This window comes from Balaenoptera borealis, assembly GCF_965194805.1.
Source record: "Balaenoptera borealis genome assembly, chromosome: 10".
Taxonomy (NCBI): domain Eukaryota; kingdom Metazoa; phylum Chordata; class Mammalia; order Artiodactyla; family Balaenopteridae; genus Balaenoptera; species Balaenoptera borealis.
In genome coordinates this window covers 108,653,177-108,672,542 of record NC_138874.1, presented here as the reverse complement: position 1 = coordinate 108,672,542, position 19,366 = coordinate 108,653,177, and the positions used below count along the sequence as shown (strand labels likewise).

Genomic DNA, 19,366 nt, shown 5'->3' with positions numbered 1-19,366 from the left:
ACGGCGGCAGAGATTCCAGAGCGGGCACTCCCAACCCGAGGAGACTACAAGTCCCGGCAGGCCCCGCGCGGGTCCAGGAGGCGTGGCGGGCCGGGTTAGGGGGCGTCTTCCTGGTTCAGGGGCGGCGACCTCGGGCGCGTCTGGTGGAACCGCGCGCGGAGCGCTGGGCCCTTGCGCTGCGGTGCATCCTGGGATTCGTAGTTTTCGAGGACCACGGGGCTTGGCTCGGGGTTGGAACTCGGGGTTCTCTTGTGTCACCGCCTAGAACTTCCAGGCACAGGGATCTTTAAAAATAGCCTTCATTCGTTTGCAGATAATTTGTTTGCAAGCTGTCCCATAATCAGTCCAGGAAGTATAAATTCACAGGCTTCTGTGTGACCTGGGGAAAAACGCTCTACAGCTCTTCGCGCCAATTCTTCTAACAATTTCTCTCTCCCTAGAACTGTATCTGCACCTCCTACTTAATAGGACACGAGGCTTAGAGAAACTTAAAGAATGATTAGTCGGTATTCGATTAGTCGAAAGGCTGGAACATAAATATGTATTATCATGAATATTTACTCATAAATATTTAACCTGTTTGTTGAGCACGTACCATGCCAAATCCCGTTAAGAGGCACTAGACACACACTTGAGAACAAGATAGATGCCGTCCTGACCTCATGGAGTCTGCAGTTTGTAGTGGGAGCTAGTCCTTAAACTAGCAAGATAAATACAGATTTTAATGCAATGGAGAAACTAAGCAAATTAAAGAGATAGTGGGGGAGGAGGGGCTCTTTAGAGAGGGTCGTCAGGGAAGGCAGTCTGACGAAGTGATTTTTGAGCTGAAGCCTGAAAAAAAGAATCATTCAGGTACGCAAAGAGCTGGGAAAGGACTATATGCCACGAGTTGGACAGTGCATGGCGCACACTAGGCTCGCAATAAATATTTGTTCCGTTTGTGTCCTTCTTCCTTTCCTTCTCCAACAAAATCTTTAGGAACACCTTTCAGAACATCCTTCCTATGCAAAGATGTACAGGAGACAAATCAATGTCCAGCAGCAGGACAGGCTGTACGTGTACAGCTGCTAGGACAGAAAACACAAGGTAAATGCCTACGAGCCTGGCGACATGGCTGGAACCTTGACTACTTAACCCCTTCTTTATTTGTGAACTGGTCAAAAGTCTCAGCACTCAGGCTGGCCTCCTGACTCGCTTCTGTTTATGAGGTAGAGAATCGGATTTGGAGTTTGCCTCCATTAGGATTCTAAAGGAAGCTTAGATATTATCTCATCAAAATCAGAGGTGGAGTGAAAAGCAGCCCTAGACTTACCTGTGGACACTTACCTTTGTGACCTTAGGCAGAGGGTGACACTTTACCTTTCTGATGCTCAGTGACCTCAACCGCTCACCTTACAGAATGTTCTCAGAGTCTGATAAGCTGAAAGAGAGGAAAACGCTCTCCAGCCTGCGTGGAATGCTCCCGCCCTGGCTCTTTCAGACTGCTTGTCTTCAACATTTCCAGGATGATTGTTCTGTTATCTTTTGAGAAACCTTAGCTGTGTAGCCCTGCTGACAACTGTCTTCCCGAGGCCTCATTTCCTCATCTTTACAATGCTTGAAAGGATTTGACCTCATCATAGTTTATAAACTGGCCAGAGCTGTTTCCTTTTGTCCACACAGTGGGTTTTATTTTTAACTGAATGTGAGGCTAACAGTTAAAAATAGGAAGATTTCACATAAAAACCCAGGTGTCACCTGCCTGATCTCTCTGGATATTTGAGCTTGTTGTCCCTGGCTAGGGGGTCTAGAAGGGTCTCCAGCTCCAGAACCCTAGAAGATTCTAGATGGGATATTTGGGACATATTTAAACTTAAAAAAAAAATTCCTTGTTTATCTGAAATTCAAATTCAAACTTAACGTCTTGTATTTGATCTGAAAACCCTAGCTCAGAGATCAGACCACTGAAGCAGAGAGCTCTCACTCCCTCCAGATGGGACCCAGAGGGAATCTTTCTCCTGAGTGTTATTATCATTAGACATTACTGACTGAGTGGTTTTAAATTATTCCTTTGCTCTTTTTGCCTAACAAGCCCCAAAGATTGTTTGACATTGACAGTCACATTTACAGACAATGAGGAAAGCCAGAGAAGTGACTCAAGTTGCCCAAGGACCAAAAAACCAAACAAACAAACAGAAAACGGCAAGATGGATGAGAGAAACCACTGGCCTCTGACTTGAGGAGGAGCTTGGCTAGCATTAGACAGGTGAGTTGAGAAAAACCAAACAAACAAACAAACAAACAGAAACAGAAAAAAGAAAAAACAAACAGAACAAAACAAAAAAACACTCTCTGCTTTTCCTCTGGTCTTTTTTTGGATGGAGAAGTTTATTACATAACAGTGCTTTCAGTGTTATTTTTTTTTAAAAAAGTATGTGGAATATTCCCTTATTGAAATTACAGTCTGGGAGCAAACCAAGAACATTCAGGACCCACAGACAGCATTGAGGAATGCTGGACTATTCCATGGATACTTGTCATCTGAAGAAAAGGGAGAGGAGGACTCTGAATTCAAGAATCTGCAGTTTACCTTTAAAACATCCTTGTCATCACCATCATCCTGCCTTGCATGTGCAAAGCACTTGTATGTTTCCAGCAAAAATATTTATTGAGCCCCTTCTGTATGCCTACATGCTGGGCCCTGGATCCTCCAGACAGGCATTAGCCCCTCTGACAACACAAATTAGAACAGTGAGGTCAGGAGAATGATCCAAAGTCACAGAAAGGGACTGAGCACATGACTTTCCCTCCCCTCACAGGCACTTCCTAGCTCCTTCCCTGCTCTATTTTTTCTGCTTTATTTTTTTCTCCTTAGCAATGATCACGTTCCCACACATTATATATTTTACTTATTTATCTTGTTTATTCTCTGCGTGTCGCACTAGAATGTAACGTCCACACCCACAGGGATTTTATCTGTTTTGTATCCTCAGTGCCTAGAACAGAAATATTTGTTGAATGATGGATGCCACCAGCCCCCTTTATGAACAGAGTCAGAATCAGAAGTCAACAGAAGGAGCAACTCCAGCAGTAAACTCCTGTTTTTACTAGAAATCAGAACGCAGAGAGAACAAGAATCAAACATGAATCAAACATTCTCTGAACCCAGATTTCTTCCTTTCTTATTCCCTCCAGAAACTGGGTAGCAGAGAGTTAAAGACAGCTCTTTCTTATTTTTCAGTGTAAAAATGAAACTCACACCCTGGGAAGGGAGTTGGTGGGGTTGCTTTTGAGGTTAAGGAGTCAGAAGAGTGGCCCTCCCATGTACCTGGCCTTAGCCAAGCCATAGGAAGGGTGATTCTCAGTCATCACCCAGGATGGGATGGGATTAGGTGACCTGCCCAGAATACAGATCAGGTGACTGATTCTCCTTCTGGGGCTAATTCTTGTGTCCCAGGATTGGAACACAATCCTCCTTCAGGGAGGAGCTCTGAGGGACTGTCCATATGCCATGCTTACTGAGGTACAAGAACAGGATTTCCAAAAGATCAGCAACCAATCTCGAATTCCAGGCTCACAGAGGAAAAAAAATCGAGGGTCAGGGGAGATGATTGCCTCCAAGACCTTTAGAGAGCAGAACCACCTGCCCTAGGTGCACTTTCCTGCCTCAGGACGAACAGACAACAAAAAAGGGAACCTGGCACTGAATATCGCCTGATACCACAAGACCCCTAAAGGTCCCCAGCAACTCATGTGATCTCTGGGGTCTGGTGAGGTTCCAGCCCCATCAGACACTCCAGTTAGGTCATACATTAATTATCCTGACTACATGTGGCAGGTCTGGGATTCTGGGAAGCCCTAAAATTGTGGAGCACACAATGCCTGTATCTTCCAAGCACGTGGACTCTTGCTCCAGTGTGGCGAGAAAACTTGAAAAGGAAGATTTTCTGAAGCCAAGGTGCATGTCCAGGGCCACAGCCGGGTAGCTAATTGCCATACTGAAGTGGGGAACATTCAAGAGGGTGAAGGGCTCTTTCCAGACAAGGCTGGGGGAGGATCTGGGAATGAGTCCATCTTGGGCTCTGGGAATTCCTCCTCAGACCCCGGCAACTCACCTGTCTAATGCTAGCCAAGCTCCTCCTCAAGTCAGAGGCCAGTGGTTTCTCTCATCCATCTTGCCGTTTGTCAGAAGTGTTTGTTTACATTCGACAAGAACCAGTGCCTCAAGTGTTCGGGAAGGCTGACGTGTGCCGTGCTGTGACCCCCAGGGGAAGGGAAGCAGAGGTCACAGCTTCCACCAGCTGACCCTAGGGACACAAGCAAAAAGCCTGGTCTCCCGAGTCCATCTGAGCTGACTAGCCATGACCTTGGGCTTGTTACCTTATTTCTCTGAGCCTCAACATTTCCTCATCTGTAAAATGGAGTTGATAACAATTCCTACTTCACAGCCTCTGCATACGTCTTAAATGAAATAATGCACGTAAAGCTCTTAGCCAAGTGCCTGGCACACATTACTGGCTCCATCAATCGTACCTTGTTTAGCCCAATTCCTGAGCCCACCTGAGCAAGGTGGATGACACATTCAGAGTCTCTCACCTGGGCAGTGGGTATGCTGTGGACCGCCCACATATCTGGATGACCAGGACAGAAGTACTCATTGTGGTCTAGGACCTTGGGAAATTTGATATGGCTGGGGAGCAGGGCCATGTGGATATGGCGCTGGGGAATAAGAAGGGCCTGATTTGGAAGGACCCAGGATGCCAGTCTTGGGGGAATGTGATGACTGATTTTATGTTTCAACTTCACTGGGTTAAGGGATGCCCAAATAGCTGGTAAAACATTATTTCTGGGTGTGTTGATGAAGGTGTCTCTGGAAGAGATTAACATTTGGATCAGTAGACAGAGTAAAGAAGATCACCCTCTCCAATACGGGTGGGCACCATCCAATCCGTTTAAGGCCTGAGTAGAATGGAAAGGCAGGGGTAGGGTGAATTCACTCTCTCTACTTGAGCTGAGACATCCATCTTCTCCTGCCCTCAAATATTGGACCCCTGATTATCAGGCCTTTGGACTCATTCTGAATTACACCACTGGTTTCCTGGCTCTCCAGCTTGTAGACAGCAGGTAATGGGACTTCTCTATAACTATGCAAGACATTTCCAATAATAAACATCCTACCATAACTCTTAACTATCTATCTACCCATCTCCTATTTGTCTTTTTCTCTGGAGATCCCTAATACAGGGGGACTTCAATTTGCTTTCCCAAGTACCCCCCCACCCCCTTCTCCTGGCCACAAAAATACATAAATATAATTAGATTAGATCAGGATTGTGAGGACTTCTTCATCATTTTCAATCATCTTCGCTCCTTCAGAAACATTTCACTTTCACCTGGAACCACCCCCCCTGGTCCCTCCCCCATCCGCAGACCTAACAGCAGGGCAGCTCTAAAAATAGCTTGCCTTCCAGACCCCCTGGCACGTAAATACATCTTTGTTCTCGGCTGGCATTTAATAACTGTACTTTATGGTGAAACAAAAGCTGTAATCAGAGTCCAACAATGGAAGCTGCAGCCAGCGCTGAACAATACTCAGAATTCCCATGGTGATCCCCGCCCCCAATCCGCAGCTGTGAGAACCAGAAGTCTCGAGCATGAATTCCATTCACAATTATTTGCCTGGTCCTAGTCCCACTGCGGCTTATTCGAATCAACAGCTTTCCTGCCTCCTCAGCGGGGGTTTCGGGGCTTTCGAGAAGCTGAAAAGGGATGCCAAGCTTGAGCCCCTGCCAAGAGCAGCCCGCGCAGGTGTGCACGAGGGGGCTGGCCCTGAGAAGTCTGCACGGTCGCTCGGTGACAGGGCCAGACTGCCCCGAGGCTGGAGGCTTCAGCAGCTGTCTCAGTACCAGCAATTCATGCAAGACTTCCTTCAGATAAAAGAGAGCTTTGCACTGATTTTCTTATCCAGCACTGCAGTCTGTGCATTCCAGGATAAGCCCAGCAGCTGGCTTCTCCTGCCAGGTTCAAGTCCTAGAACCTCAGAGAGAGAAGGTCTTTAAGAGGGACTATTCCAGTGGGTCTCAAGTCTTGTTGCATGTTAGGATCATTGGGAGTGCTTTAATAAAATTCTTAGGACAAGACCCCATCCCAGACCAATTGAATCAGAATCTCTGGCAATGAGGAATTGACCTTAGTATTATTTATTTCTTTTTTCTTTTGTTTTGTTTTGAAGTATAACTTAAATATAGTGTTATGGGCTGAATGTGTCCCCCCCAAAATTATATGTTGAAGCCCCCATTCCCAACGTGACTATATTTGGAGATAGGGTTTTTACGGAGGTAATTAAGATTAAATGAGGCCATAGAAGTGGGGCCCTGATCCAATAGCATTAGTGTCCATACAAGAAGAGACACCAGAGATCCCACCTCCCCAAAATGTGAAGACTCAGCACAAAGGTGGCCATCTGCAAGTCAGGTAGAGAGCCATCACTAGGAATGGAATCAGCCAGCACCTTGATCTTGGACTTCCAGCCTCCAGAACTGAGAGAAATCAATTTCTGTTTAAGCCACCCAGTCTGTGCAGTATTTTGTTACAGCAGCTGGAGCTGACTAAGACACATAGTAAAGTCTACAGCTCTTAAATATAAAGGCCAATAAGCTGTGTAAGCACGATCCACATCAAGATACATTTCTCACACCCCAAAAGTCTTCCTGTGCCAGCCAGAGGTAACCACTGCTTGATTTCTATCACCATAGATTAGTTTTGCCTGTTCTTGAATTTCATGTAATTGTAATTACACACCATATTGTATACTCTTTGGGGTCTAACTTCTTCTGCTCAACATTGTGTTTGTTTTTGTGTTTGAGATTTATCTATGTCATTGGGTGTTGTAACAATTTGTTCTTTTATTGCTGTGTAACATTTCATTTTGCGAATAAAGCACAATTTATCTATTCTATAGGTGGCCATTTTGGTTGTTTCCCCTCCTATTTCTTTTTCCATGTTGCTCCCTGTGCCCAGAGTGGCTTTTCCCTCCAGCTCCATTCGGCCCCCTGATCTCTTACAAATAAAACCTGCCTACCACTAAGACCCCAGTCGAAACTCATGGTCTCTTAGAATCTCTCTGACCTTTCGTAGAGAAATGACCCTCTCTCCTCTGTGACCCCACTGCTCCCCAGGTTGAAATTATAGGGGCATCTCTGTCAAGGGACCATGATTTCCTCAAGTGCAGGGACCATGTCTTAATTATCTCTATAGTCTCAGCACAGTGCCCTGGAGATAGGAGGCGTTCAAGAAATAATGGCTGACATAACACTGTAAATTAATTAATTAATTAATTTTAAATTAAATTAATTAAAGAAAGAAAGAAAGAAGGCAGAAAGAAAGAGTGGCTGGTTTCTGGGAGGCAGGCCCCCTACCAGGGACGGTGGGGACACCTGGGGGCAGATCTGGCTTTGGGAAGGGAGGCCCGCAGAAACTAAGCAGGTTCCAGGCCTAGAAATGGCCCAGAGACCACGAAAGACACCTGACAGGAAGTCCAGTGGGACAGACTGGGTGTGAGCACAGCATGCAGCTGCCCAGGGCTCACACCCAGTAGCGGCCCCAGTGTCCTAATTCCAAGCCCCAGGCTTAGCTCTGGATGCTGAGCCCCACGCGGCACCTGTGGAGATGGGCTCAGGAGGCTGGGAGAATGGAGCCCTTAGGCAGGGTATCAGTGGGCCCAGCCAGCTCCAAGGGACTGGGAGCTCCTAAGTCCTGACATGGCCCGGAGCTCTGTCTTAAGAACTGCCACATGGCCCTTGATCCCTCATGATTGCCACTCCCCTTCCAGTGGGACATTTGGAGTTACCCAGGAAGCTGGGTTAGAGGAGCTGGGTTAGTGGGATTCATTGGATTTGCTGCTGCAGGATTCCTTATTCTGATTTCTCTCTTGTCTTTCATTTAAGTCACTTACATAAGGCCACCAATACAGTTCTCAATCCAGTATGGCAACTCAACAGCACTACTTAGAAAGCTCAGCCTCTGAATTAACAGCTCTTCGACAATTCATGCTTTTTGTCACAGAAAGATGATTAGCATTGTTTAGAAAACCTGCTTTCACAAAGGCTTAAATGATTGCATGTCTTAAAATGATTAGCTCACTAATGGTTTATAATTTTATGTCCTTCCCACGTCTGTGATCTAAGTTTTTGACCCACGATTTTGTTGCAAAGGGATGCTGTTGGTGCCAGACAGACCTGAGTTCGAATCTACCACTTGCTGGCTGTGTAACTGAGCCACTCAATTGCATGTTCTGAGCTTCAGTTTCCTGTTTGCCAAATGATCCCTCTGCTGTGTAGCGGTTGTGAGGATGGGGCTTAGTACATGGCAGGTGCTCAATAACAGCTACCATGATGGTGTCCACCTGGCCATTGAAGAAGGCTCACGCCCCTCCCCTCCTCAGCCCCATCCCTGGATTCATCATTTTTATTTCCTAACAACAAACAAGCTTTGCTCTGGAAGCTTTCCTGGTTATCCTGAAATGCCCTCCCCCATTTCATTCTCCTGCCCACATGCTGCCCGCCAGACTGTTTGTTTTGGATGCAGGAGGCCAGCCAGGGAGTGGCAGGCCTGCCCATGCAGTTCCTTGAAACCAAAGTTGCTCCCTGAGTCATTGCTGGGAGAAGCCAGTACATCCAAGCACCTACACAGGCATGTCAGAGGTAGGATACCCTGTGGGTGCACAGGCAGAGTTACGGGAGACAGAGGGCCTATGAGCCAAGCACATGGTGTAGGCTTTATCTTGGGAGATTCGGAGAAGGGGCATTGGAAGTTTTTAAATAAGAAAGGGACATGATCAGATTTGTGGGTTAGAAAAGTCCTCCAAACTCTTCGATGACTCTTTCTGGAAGGGAAAACCCCACTTATATTCTAGCATCTTCTTCCTTTGCCCAGTACAGGTTTTCTGCTCTAGCCAACCCCCTACACAGACTCTCTGCACCTCTGCCCCATTGGAGTGCTCTCCACATGGCAACGTTTTCCCTGTACTTCAAGGCCTGGCTTGGTTCTTCCGCCTCCAGAAATCCTTTCCTGCCCCTCAGCACATGTTCACTGCTCCCTTCCCAGAACCCAGGGTTCTTTCCCACACACCCAGCAGCCAGAGCCACTCAGAACTTGCTACTCTATGTGGCTAATTCTTGGTGCACACAATGCTGTGGAAAGAACAAAACTTTGCAGTCAGAAAATCCAAGTTCAAGTTCAGATTCTGTCCTTAGCAGTTTGTGATCTTCAGCCTCTCACTCAGCTTCTCTGAGCCACACTTTGCTCATTTGCTCGATAGGCATCTCCCAGGACTGGGGTAAGTATCAAAAGAATGTAAAAGCACTCTGGAAACAGTGATTTAAAAAAAAAAGAAATAAATAAAATGATCTTTATTCCTAGATAACATGATTGTCTGTCCACAAAATCCAAAGAAATCTACAAAAAAAGCTAGTAGAATGAGTTTACAGTGGCAGAATACAAGAGCAATACCCAAAACCTATTTTATTTCTATATATTAGCAAGTGAGAGAAGCCAGACCCATACGCAAGAAAAACATAAAGAGGAAAAGAACATTACTCTCCCGTGAAAATTCCCTGGTGGTCCAGTGGTTAGGACTCCACACTTTCACTGCCGAGGGCCCAGGTTCAATTCTTGGTTGGGGAACTAAGATCCCATAAGCCGCGCAGAGCAGCCAAGAAAAAACAAACAAACAAACAAAACACTAGTCTCCCTCCAAAAAACATACTCCATGATTCCTGTTCTACTGTATAAACTGTAGAAAATGCAAATGAATTTATAGTTACAGAGAAATCAGAGGATGGAAAGGTAAAGAGGGGCAAGAGGAGGGATTACACAGTTTTGGGGGCAATTAAAATGTTTACTATTGTGATTGTGTTGTTGTGTAAACAGTGATGTTAAACAAAAAGGGGAAAAGGCATGGGCTGGAGAGCCAGGGAGACCTGGGGTGGGACCTTGGCTCTGTCTCCCACTGGTTGACTATCTCTAGGCAGGCCATCCAGTGTCTCTGGGCTAACTAATTTTTCTCCTCTGTAGGTGGGAAGCTTAGTACTTGCCTCCGGGATTAATGTGAGGATCAAATATGTCAAGAGGTCGGCACCTTGCCAGGCACATAGTAGCCTGGCAATGGATGTTAGCGCCCTGCCCTCCTCACTGCCAAGCAACAGTGCTTTGGACATGGGAGTACGGATATGTGTGCTGATTGCCCGGCTGATTTAATTACTGACCAACCAAATAAAGGGATGGATGTATTGGTGGATAGATGGGTGGGTAGATGGATAGATGAATGGACTGGGAGACAAATATCTAACTGAATCAACAAATAAATCCATGAGTGGATGACCAAATGGATAGCTGAAAAAATCAAGGAGCAAACGAATGCCTGAATGAATGAATAACGAATGGAGTGAGCACATCACTAAATGAGTGACAAGAGGGACATGGCAGTAAATGACTGTTCTCCTTCAGCCCAGAGGCCCACCCTCCCCTCGGCCTTTGTGCTGTGAGTAAGGCATCAGTTACCTTGCAGGCTCTCTCTTAGTGGCAGGCAGATGCCCCTGCCAGGTAACCAGGGTAACCTGGTGCCTGAAGAGGAGCAGCATTTGGCTCCTTGGAAATCCCATCTCGGCCTACCTTGGCAACAAGGACAAACGTTCTGGGACTGCACAGACTGGAGACAGTGCCCCCTCTGAGCAGCCAGTGGCCAAGCTCAGGCCAGGTCCTTGCCCACTTGGGCTGGGGTGGTGTCCTTGGTGGTCACCGACCTCCTGCTGAGGAAGGGGGGCGTCACTTGTTCCACTAGAGAATATGTAATGGCCTGAGCAAGCTAGGGAGGTGGGTTAGACTCCCAGGAAGGAGGGATCTGCAGAGAGCTGGGGCGTGGCCCCATCCTGCTGATGGTGAGCTTGTGGGTCAGGAGACGGCTCCATCAGTCACAGCATCGCCCCTGGGGCGAGGAGCAAAGACCCATCTGCGAAGGCACCCTGACTGAGAGCCATTCACAGCGCGGGCCTCCTTCTTATAACCTCACTGGGAGGCAGCTGGGCAGTGCTTTCCTCTCCGTCAACCCATTTATAGATAAAGAGGCCCAGATAGGAGAAAAGGCTTGCCCAGGGTGCGAGAGAAACAGCAGAGAATGAAAAAAATTCCCATCTCTCGATACCTCCACCCTTCTCTATGGGCTACAGGGGACTCAGTTACAAAGGGGGAGGACGACACCCTCTGGCCACCCCAAAGAGGTTGCTTTTTGCTGCTGTTCCTCTAAAATTGTACTGCATCTGTTGCCTGGGTCACTCCCCCAACTAGCTGAGAGCAATCTGTCTCTGAAGTCTCAGGTCACTTTGTTCAAGTCCCTCTTTCCTCCTCCCTGACTTGCAGTTGTTTAAGTCCTGTCTTCTCTGTGCTGCTGGGCGTGAGCACTTCAGTGGAGAGCACAGCCTCTTCCCCCTCCCCTATCCTCCCCCCACGCCTGGCACGTGTAACACGGTCTGCGGTAGCCACCAAAGGTTCCACAGCAAGTTAGGGAAAGAGCTGGGTGGCCCCGAGATATGCAGCCCAACAAGACATAGTCCCTTTTGTCAGGAGGTGAAAACAGAAGACTTCTAGAAACAACAGTGTCTTAACCCAAAAGTACAGATTTCTTTTTTTTTTTTACTTTTATTTGCATTTATTCTTTGCAGCATTTATTCCCAGGCCATAAGTTTTTGTTTCTTCAGTTTCTTCTGGGATATTTTTTTCTTCTGGGCAACCTCCACTTCTGGTTTAGGAACGATCTGTTCTTTTTCAGTAAGGAGCATCTCAATGTGGCAGAGACAGCTCATGTATGGGTTGATCCGACCATGAGCTCTGTAAGTCCTGCGCCACATCTTGGGGGCTTTGTTCACCTGGATGTGCTCAATGACCAGAGAATCTACATCTAAGCCCTGAAGTTCAGCATTACTCTCTGCATTTTTGAGCATGTGCAGTAAAAAATTCAGCACTCTTTTTGGGCCACCGACCCTGCGTCCAGCCCCACTGTCTGGCCTGGGCACACCTACCAACTCCACCATTGTAACAACAGAATGGCACACATTGCTTTTTAAAGTGACATCCTTCAGATACTTGGTGGCTTTTTGGATATGCATACCCTTAATGGCCTGGGCAGTTTCACGAGTGTTCTTAAAGTGAACACGAAGATTTGAACCTCTTGACTTGCATGATTTTGTGGGGTTTTCTAGGTCAAGTGAGTAGCGAACCATTTTTAGAGGTCACCTCAGGCCACTTACCGGAAAAAGCCAGATTTCTAAAGGTGGGCTTCTAGGCAGTTGGATGGGCCTGGGGACAGATAATTCGGCCACAGGCTCTTTTCAGAGGTTTCATCACATGGTCATTACTAACTCTGTCCCGGCATAATTCTCCCTCAAGTGTATCACTTTCCATTTGTCTTAGGACAGACATGCTCTTTTCTGTGCTCTATTGGCTTTTCATTCAGGAAGAGAGGGCAAAAATATCCTTTAATTTACCAAAATTGCTTTTTAAATGCATCAGCCAACTCAGGACTATCGGGAAGATAATGGTTCTTTCCCCTCATAATGATGGAGTAAATTTCAGCCAAAATGAATTTAAACATTGTTCGTGGGCTATAGTTTTTTATTAATTTCATCAATCATGAGTAAGCCATTGACCTTCCACGGCTCCAAGCTGTTCTTAGAGTGTCTCTTGCCTTGTTCAAAGCCAGCCTCAAACACAGTTTTCAGCTGGATAACAAGAGGTGGGTCTTTTTCTCCAGCAGGGCAGTGGCTGAGAGCTCTGGAGTCTGACAGTCCCAGGCTCATGTCCTGGCTCTGCTGCTTCTTGGCTCTGTGACTTAGAGATTGCTCTGTGCCTCTCTCCTTCCCTTATTTGTCAAGTGAAGATAAAGATGTTATCTGGAACTTTGCAGGGTTGTTTAAAGATTAAATGAAATGATGTATGTGAGGCACTTATCAAGGGGTCTGTCACATAGTAAACTCAATGAATCTTAGTTATTGTTATTATTCTAATACAAACACGGCATTATTTTTATTTCGTTGTCACTAGGTCTCATGGTGTATCTCTCCATCCTTTATCCCTTTATCAAGGCTTTATCTCTTATGGTTTGGCTACTCCCTCCCCACAACTTCCAGTGGTGGTTGGGTTGCTACTGAGGGCAGGAGAACCAGGCAATGTTCCCTGTTGCATAGAATAGGAGGTGCAGCTGGAAGATGGGCTATGGGCCCTGCCTGTGGGCTAAACGGGTGTCCAGCATATCCTGGTGCGTGTGCTTGGAGCTCAATTCCACAGGCGCCCAGTGAGGCCAGGTGCACCCAGCTCGGAGATCCTGCAGGAGAATCCTCCAGTCCCAAGCTTCTCCAACCACTAAGTACATCACTTCCCACCAAGGAGCCGAGGTGGTATGTTGGGATACAGGAAAAACACACAATAAATGTGGTTGCTTTCCCAGAACACTGATGACTCTTAAAAGCTGGGGGGACAAACATAATTATTAATTTTAAAACAAAGGGGCAAAAATGATGGCCTGGAGGGCGGAATGATGATGACTTTTGAAGATATTAACCTGGAGGATTTCAACAACACTGTATGCACATGGGACACTGGCCTCTGTCATACATCAGGGTAAGGTCCATGAAAGGCCAGTCCGTGAAGCCTCTGCTGGGGCAGGGGGATGAGTTCCAGAAGCGTGGCTCTCCTCCATGCCATCAGGCCAATTCCAGGTCAAGGGGGCACCAGATGACTTTTGATGGGTTGGACCTCATCGCAGCCAGCTAAAGCCATCCTGCCTCTGGAGCAAACCTTGCTGAAGCACATAAGCCTTGGTGGGAAGGATGGTTCTGGAGATGGGAGAGCATGAATGTCCCACAGAGCATGCCCACAGCATAATTTTTGTTAACAGTCTGCGTTAACAGCCCTCCATGTGATCCTGATACGTGCACTCTCAAGTTAGAGAACAACTGCTCGAAGAGAGGTTACTTGTGTGACCCGATTCTTGCTCTAAGTTTCAAGGCGCAGAGGTTATCTTTGACTCGGTGGAGGCCTAAGCCAGGGGATCTTTTCCCCTGATCTAGAAGATAGCATGACGCAGCGGGTAAGGGTGGTTGGAAGCCAGGCAGTTGGCGTTCAAATCCCAGCTCCTCCTGGGCAGGGCACTCCGGCTCCCTGAGGCTGGATCTCTGATCTGTAACGTGACATGATGACAATGGAAATAACCTAATTGGGTAATGGGGATAAGCCCTTAGCACTGTGCCTTCCACATGGTAAATGCTCAAGTCATTCTAACTATCAATAGACATTTTGGAAATTAAGGTTTATGCCCACTGGGTTTTCTTATAAGAGCAGCCACGACTTTGGGGCCAGTCTTCATCCTGAGCCTCAGAGCAAATGTGGTTATGAAGACTCTTCTTAGGTGAGCCAGCTTCCCTGCCAGGACCTGGGCAGAGGACAGGCCCACACTCACAGTCTTTGAACCAAACCCACCTCCAGTTTCCCCTCTAAGCATGAGTGGCGGCTTTCTCCCTTTCTTGGCAGTCCCAGACAATCAAACCCAACAAAGCCACCTCTGTCTCCTGCCAGGGAGATGGCAGCCCTGGTGACCCTCCGTTTGTTGGAGAACATTCCCTTGGCTCTTGAGCAAGCCCAGAGCGAATAGTAAACCATCTGCACTGCCTTTCTTTTCCCTTTGTCTACTGAGAAAGTCTTTGGCTATAGATTCATATACCAAAGAATAAAAAGCACTTTCAGGATTCGTACCTTAAATAAATGAGCTGTTCAGTAATCTGTACCCTGCACTCCAAGTGTGCAGACATTTATTACCCACCCTCAGTGGGGTATGTGCAGAAACCGAGAGCATTTAGAAACATGTATGGCATGTTAATGTTGTTGGACATGTAAATGCATGGCACTGAGGTTGTATCTTATGAGTCTTTGTTTTTCTAGGCACCCATTTTTCATTGTATATTCTAGAAGTGTCAGTCCCACATGGACTGAGGGAAAAAATAAAATGGGTTCCCACTGCAGGCAAGCATTGCCTCTGAAGGTCTCCGAGAGGCTCAGATCAAGAACGTTTGGCATTTTGACGACTGGCTCCCAACTTCCAGAAGGAGATGACCTTGTATAAAAAAAGGGGTTCTCAGGCTCGCTCCCCTGCCCCTGGCCTCTCGTGGCACCACAAATTTTGAAATTCTAGAATAGCTCAGGATGCCCTGTTCTGAGAATGGTGTTCAGAGGAAAACTCATAGTGATGCTAAAACCCTTTTGTGAGATCTTCCTAAACACCGAGTGACCAGGAGGAACTTTCCAGAGTCTCCTTAACATTTGACTAGAGGAGCCAGCCAAGCTTGAGAAGAGAGAACAGGCAGGGTGGTGGTGAGGACAGAAAGATGCCATCCGTGACAACGCTACAAAACAAGGCTGCAGAGGAGGTGGGGAGAGAAAGAGCCTGAAGGAGACACACTTCCCTCTCCCGCCCCAGTCTCTCCAGCCCCTCAGGGAAGAGGAGACTGTAGTGTGGCAGGAGTACCAGGTCGACTCTTGCAGAGCTTTCCGCTGACCCTGGCTCAGGCCATCCTGATGGAAAATCACTTCCTGGGCTTCCTGTGCCTTTTCCACTTGGCTAGTTTCTGAGATTTTCCAGCCCACTGAGCAGTGGATTTAGATGTGCAACGAGAAGAAAATATGAGAGAGTGATGGGGCAGAGAGAGCCTGGAGGGATTCAGGAAAGCCACCCTGGGGGTGACCCGGAGCTGAGACCTGAGAAGTAGAGGCCAGCTGTGTGAGGACCCGGGGAAGAATGTTCTCGGCAGAGAACAGAAAGTGCAAGGGCTCAGAGCAGGGATTCAATGTTCAAGCAGCAGGAAGAAGCATGGGGTGGTGGGAGGTGTGGGGGGGTGGTGGGAGGTGTGGGGAGCAGGTGAGGGCATAACGTGAATCCACCAGGATGGTGAAGCGGGCCCCCCAGGATTGCGGCGGCCAAGGCAAGGAGTTGAGATCGCATTCATCGTATTCGATAAGGGTTACCAGATAAAATATAGGACACCCAGTTAAATTTGAATTTCAGATTAAGTTTTATACTAAACAATTATTCATGTGTTATCTGGAATTCAAATTTAACTGGCATCCTGTATTTTTATTTGGGAAATGTATTTCCAAGTCCTATTTGAAAGGCAGTAGAGGGTTTTAAAGCAGTGGAATGACAATCTGATCCAATCTATAGCCTAGTTGGGTTGTTGGACCTGCCATGTGGATTGTGGGCTGTGCTGGGGCAGGAGGAGAAGTAGGAATTGCAGATAGGGAGGGAGAAGAGGCTGCCTGAGCAGGCGCCTTGACCCAAGGAACGCAGGTGAGGTGAGTGTACGCTCACAAGGAAGAGGCCCGAGGCCACCCACTTGGGGTTTGTTGACTGAATAATTAAGCAGAGGGGACCCCAATCCTTAGTCCAGCCCCTGGTTGGCAGGGCGCCCTTGCCATCAGCTGCAGTGCTGCTGGATTAACAAAACTGTCCGAGACACCTGGAGCATGAGAAGCCTTATGACATCCAGCATCCCGCTCTGCCACCGTGGTGGATGGTTCTCCAAGTGGACTCAGAATGCGTGTGGCCAAGAGGAGGAGGAATTCCCAGAGACTCATACATGAGTTCCAGGGAATAAGCTACGTTATGAAATGTTAGGTGTGGCCACACCTGTGCAGGGAGTGGAGGGGTGGCCGTGAACCAGGTCAGTGGATCTTCCAGGGAACAGGTGTCCCGGAGAGAAACTTTGATGGGTGACAGGAAGGCCAGACAGTAGCCTGAGGGTCCCAAGGCCTCATCAGCGGCGCCATCACACGCTGTCCAAATGCCAAGAGCTGGTGTTCACCACCCCCGCAGGGCTCACTTCATTATTTCTTTGAGGAAGTTTCAGGGGAACTTTGTGTCTTCTGGCTCAAACCTCTTAGTGATGCCTGCTGCCCGCAAGGCCCCAAGGGGGACGTTTCTCCACTGCCACCTGGACAGTCACCCAGGTCGAGGTTGGGACCAGCCAGCGGTCGTGAGCTGCAGGCTTCAGGGTGCAGGACACGCCAGGCAGTGCCTCCTGTCCTGCAGCCAGCCCGTGGTGCGTCTAGAAATGGGGCCAATGCTCCCTACTTCCTCTGTGTCCTGCCTTGTCGCTGGGCCTCAGAGCAGCACAGCGGGTCCCCATGAGGCTCTCTCCAGATCCTCTCCCCACTGGCCTGAGGCTCAAATCTGGTGACCAGGCTGGGTCAGGCAGCAGATGTGCTCCAGCCGCACAGACGCTCACAGCCCTCCTCGGAGGCACGTTCCCTCCCCCAAATAAGCTCATGCAGATAGACACCTGCAGGCCGCCACCCTGCTGGCTTATCAGCCACACCCACCGACTTTTGGCCTCACCTGCTCTGGCGATATTACAGCAAATCCTTCCATTTGTGGAGGGCTTTCTATTTACACATCATCCTGTATTCATTTCCTGTGGCTGCTGTAATAAATTACCACAATCTCAGTGACATAAAACAACACACATTTATCCTCTTACAGTTATGACGGCCAGTGTCACTGGGGTAAAGTCAAGGTGTCAGCAGGGCTGGTTCTTCCCGAGGGCTCTAGGGAAGAATCTGTCCCTCACCTCCTCTACCTTCCAGAGGCTGCTGGCATTCCCTGGCTTGTGGCCGCATCACTCCAATCTTGCTTCCACAGTCTCCTCACCTTCCACCTCTCCGACCTGCTGCCTCCCTCTTATAAAGACCCTGATGCCTACTTCAGACCCACCTGGATAATCCAGGATAACCTCACCAGCTCAAAATCCTGCATTTAATCACACCTGCGAAGTTCCTTTTGCCGTGTAAGGTAACATTCAGAGGTTCTGGGGATTAGGACATGGATATCTTTGAGCCATTATTCTGCCTACCACATACCCCCATTCATCATATCATCTCTTCTTCGCAGTGGCTCTGGGAGGATGAAAAACTGAGGCTCAGAAAAGTTAGGTGAGTTGCTGAAATTCACACAGCTAGAAAGTTGTAGGAAAGGGGAGGTGGAATCCAGGTCTTTGTGATTCTAACTGAATTTAACAGGTTATATCGTCACGTAAGAGGAAAACAAGGCACTTCAACATGAAAGAGGTCTTCGGCTTTTCCCTCTGAGATTTCTGCTGCTCAATGTGCCCGGGCAGGCCTTTGTCCCTCCTTCTTTTTTCAGGGGTTAAGAGTTGAGTGTCTGTCTGAGCACAAAGGGAACACCTGCAGCTTGTCCTAGTTCAGGGAGTGACCCACATTTGAAGAAAGAGCTCAGCAAGCCACAGCTGGGCCTCTGGTCTTTATGGCAGTTCGAGGGTTTCTCGCACGCACGCTCACATGTGGTTTGGTAAATGATTTTCTCAATTAACCCATGAGTTAATAAGCTTCCTGTTACTTAAGGAGATGTCCCAGACCCCAGGGACCTTCACCCTTGATTCAACGGCCAGGAGAAGGGGGAAAAATGGTGACTCATCTCTTAGGTACTGAACCGGCAGAAAAAAAAGACTCGGGGGCAATATTATTTTATTTTAAGTAAGGCATTATAGATTCAATATTTAGTTGGTGTTAGAGGGCGGACAGCAAGTATTATTCACTCCTTGGGTATCTCAAGGGCGCATAAAGGAACAGCTGCACCTGCCTGCCAGGAAACATGCTCGGGCCACAGTAAGACACTGGGTGACTCATGCAGAGCTTGCTGGGGAAGCCAAGCAGTTGGCCATGCTGTTCAGTGATGCAGAGATAAAGAGAAGTTAATCACTGTGTTCGAGACTCGCTGAGCCCTTTCTGGCGTTCTGGGTGGACACATGACAGCTCCCCTGCCGCCAGCTGCCATCCCATCCCACGCCCATGGGGCCTGGCTTCCTGCCGGTTTTGTGTGACGCTGGGCCCGATGGGTCCCTCTCCTTAAGGGCGTCCAGGAGCCTATCAGGCCCCTTTGTTCGGGTGAGAAATGGGTCAGGGGAAGATGTCTCCGGGTGGCCAAGAAACCAGGAAATCTTGTTCAGTGAAATAAATGTTGAAGCTCTCTTTGCTTTAAGTCACATCAGCTCCGAGAATGGATTGACCTGCCTCTCAAACGTGCCTGGCAGGAAGTGACTGGGACACAGAGAAGCAGGAAAGCTCATCACTGCTGGCAGGAAGAAAAACTGTAGCATCCACTTTAGAGAGTGATTTTATGTGCTCGAACTGAAGTTGCACATGCCCTTGGACCCACCAATTTCATATTAAAATATATTTAAAATATGCATATTTTAAGGGGATCACACATGCTTTTAGAATTTTTGTTTTTCCAATTATTGGTATATTCTGGAAATCTTGCCACTAGAAT

The 19,366-nt window shown here is 47.8% G+C and overlaps 1 protein-coding gene and 1 pseudogene across 5 annotated transcripts in view; both read right to left on the bottom strand.

Moving 5' to 3' along the window:
* Positions 1 to 170: 170 nt before the first annotated feature.
* LOC309635571 (large ribosomal subunit protein uL22 pseudogene) lies at positions 171 to 12,257 on the bottom strand (annotated as a pseudogene). The gene has a single exon. The product of its transcript is annotated as a large ribosomal subunit protein uL22 pseudogene (transcript).
* A 22-nt stretch (positions 12,258 to 12,279) lies between these two features.
* BTBD16 (BTB domain containing 16) overlaps positions 12,280 to 19,366 on the bottom strand; it is a 62,874-nt gene continuing 55,787 nt past the window's right edge. For all 4 annotated transcript variants that reach the window (XM_082406966.1, XM_082406968.1, XM_082406969.1 and 1 more), the window contains one exon: positions 12,280 to 14,209. In XM_082406966.1, coding sequence (XP_082263092.1) covers positions 14,096 to 14,209 — 114 coding nt within the window. In that variant the 3' untranslated portion in view covers positions 12,280 to 14,095. The remainder of the gene's footprint in view (positions 14,210 to 19,366) is intronic.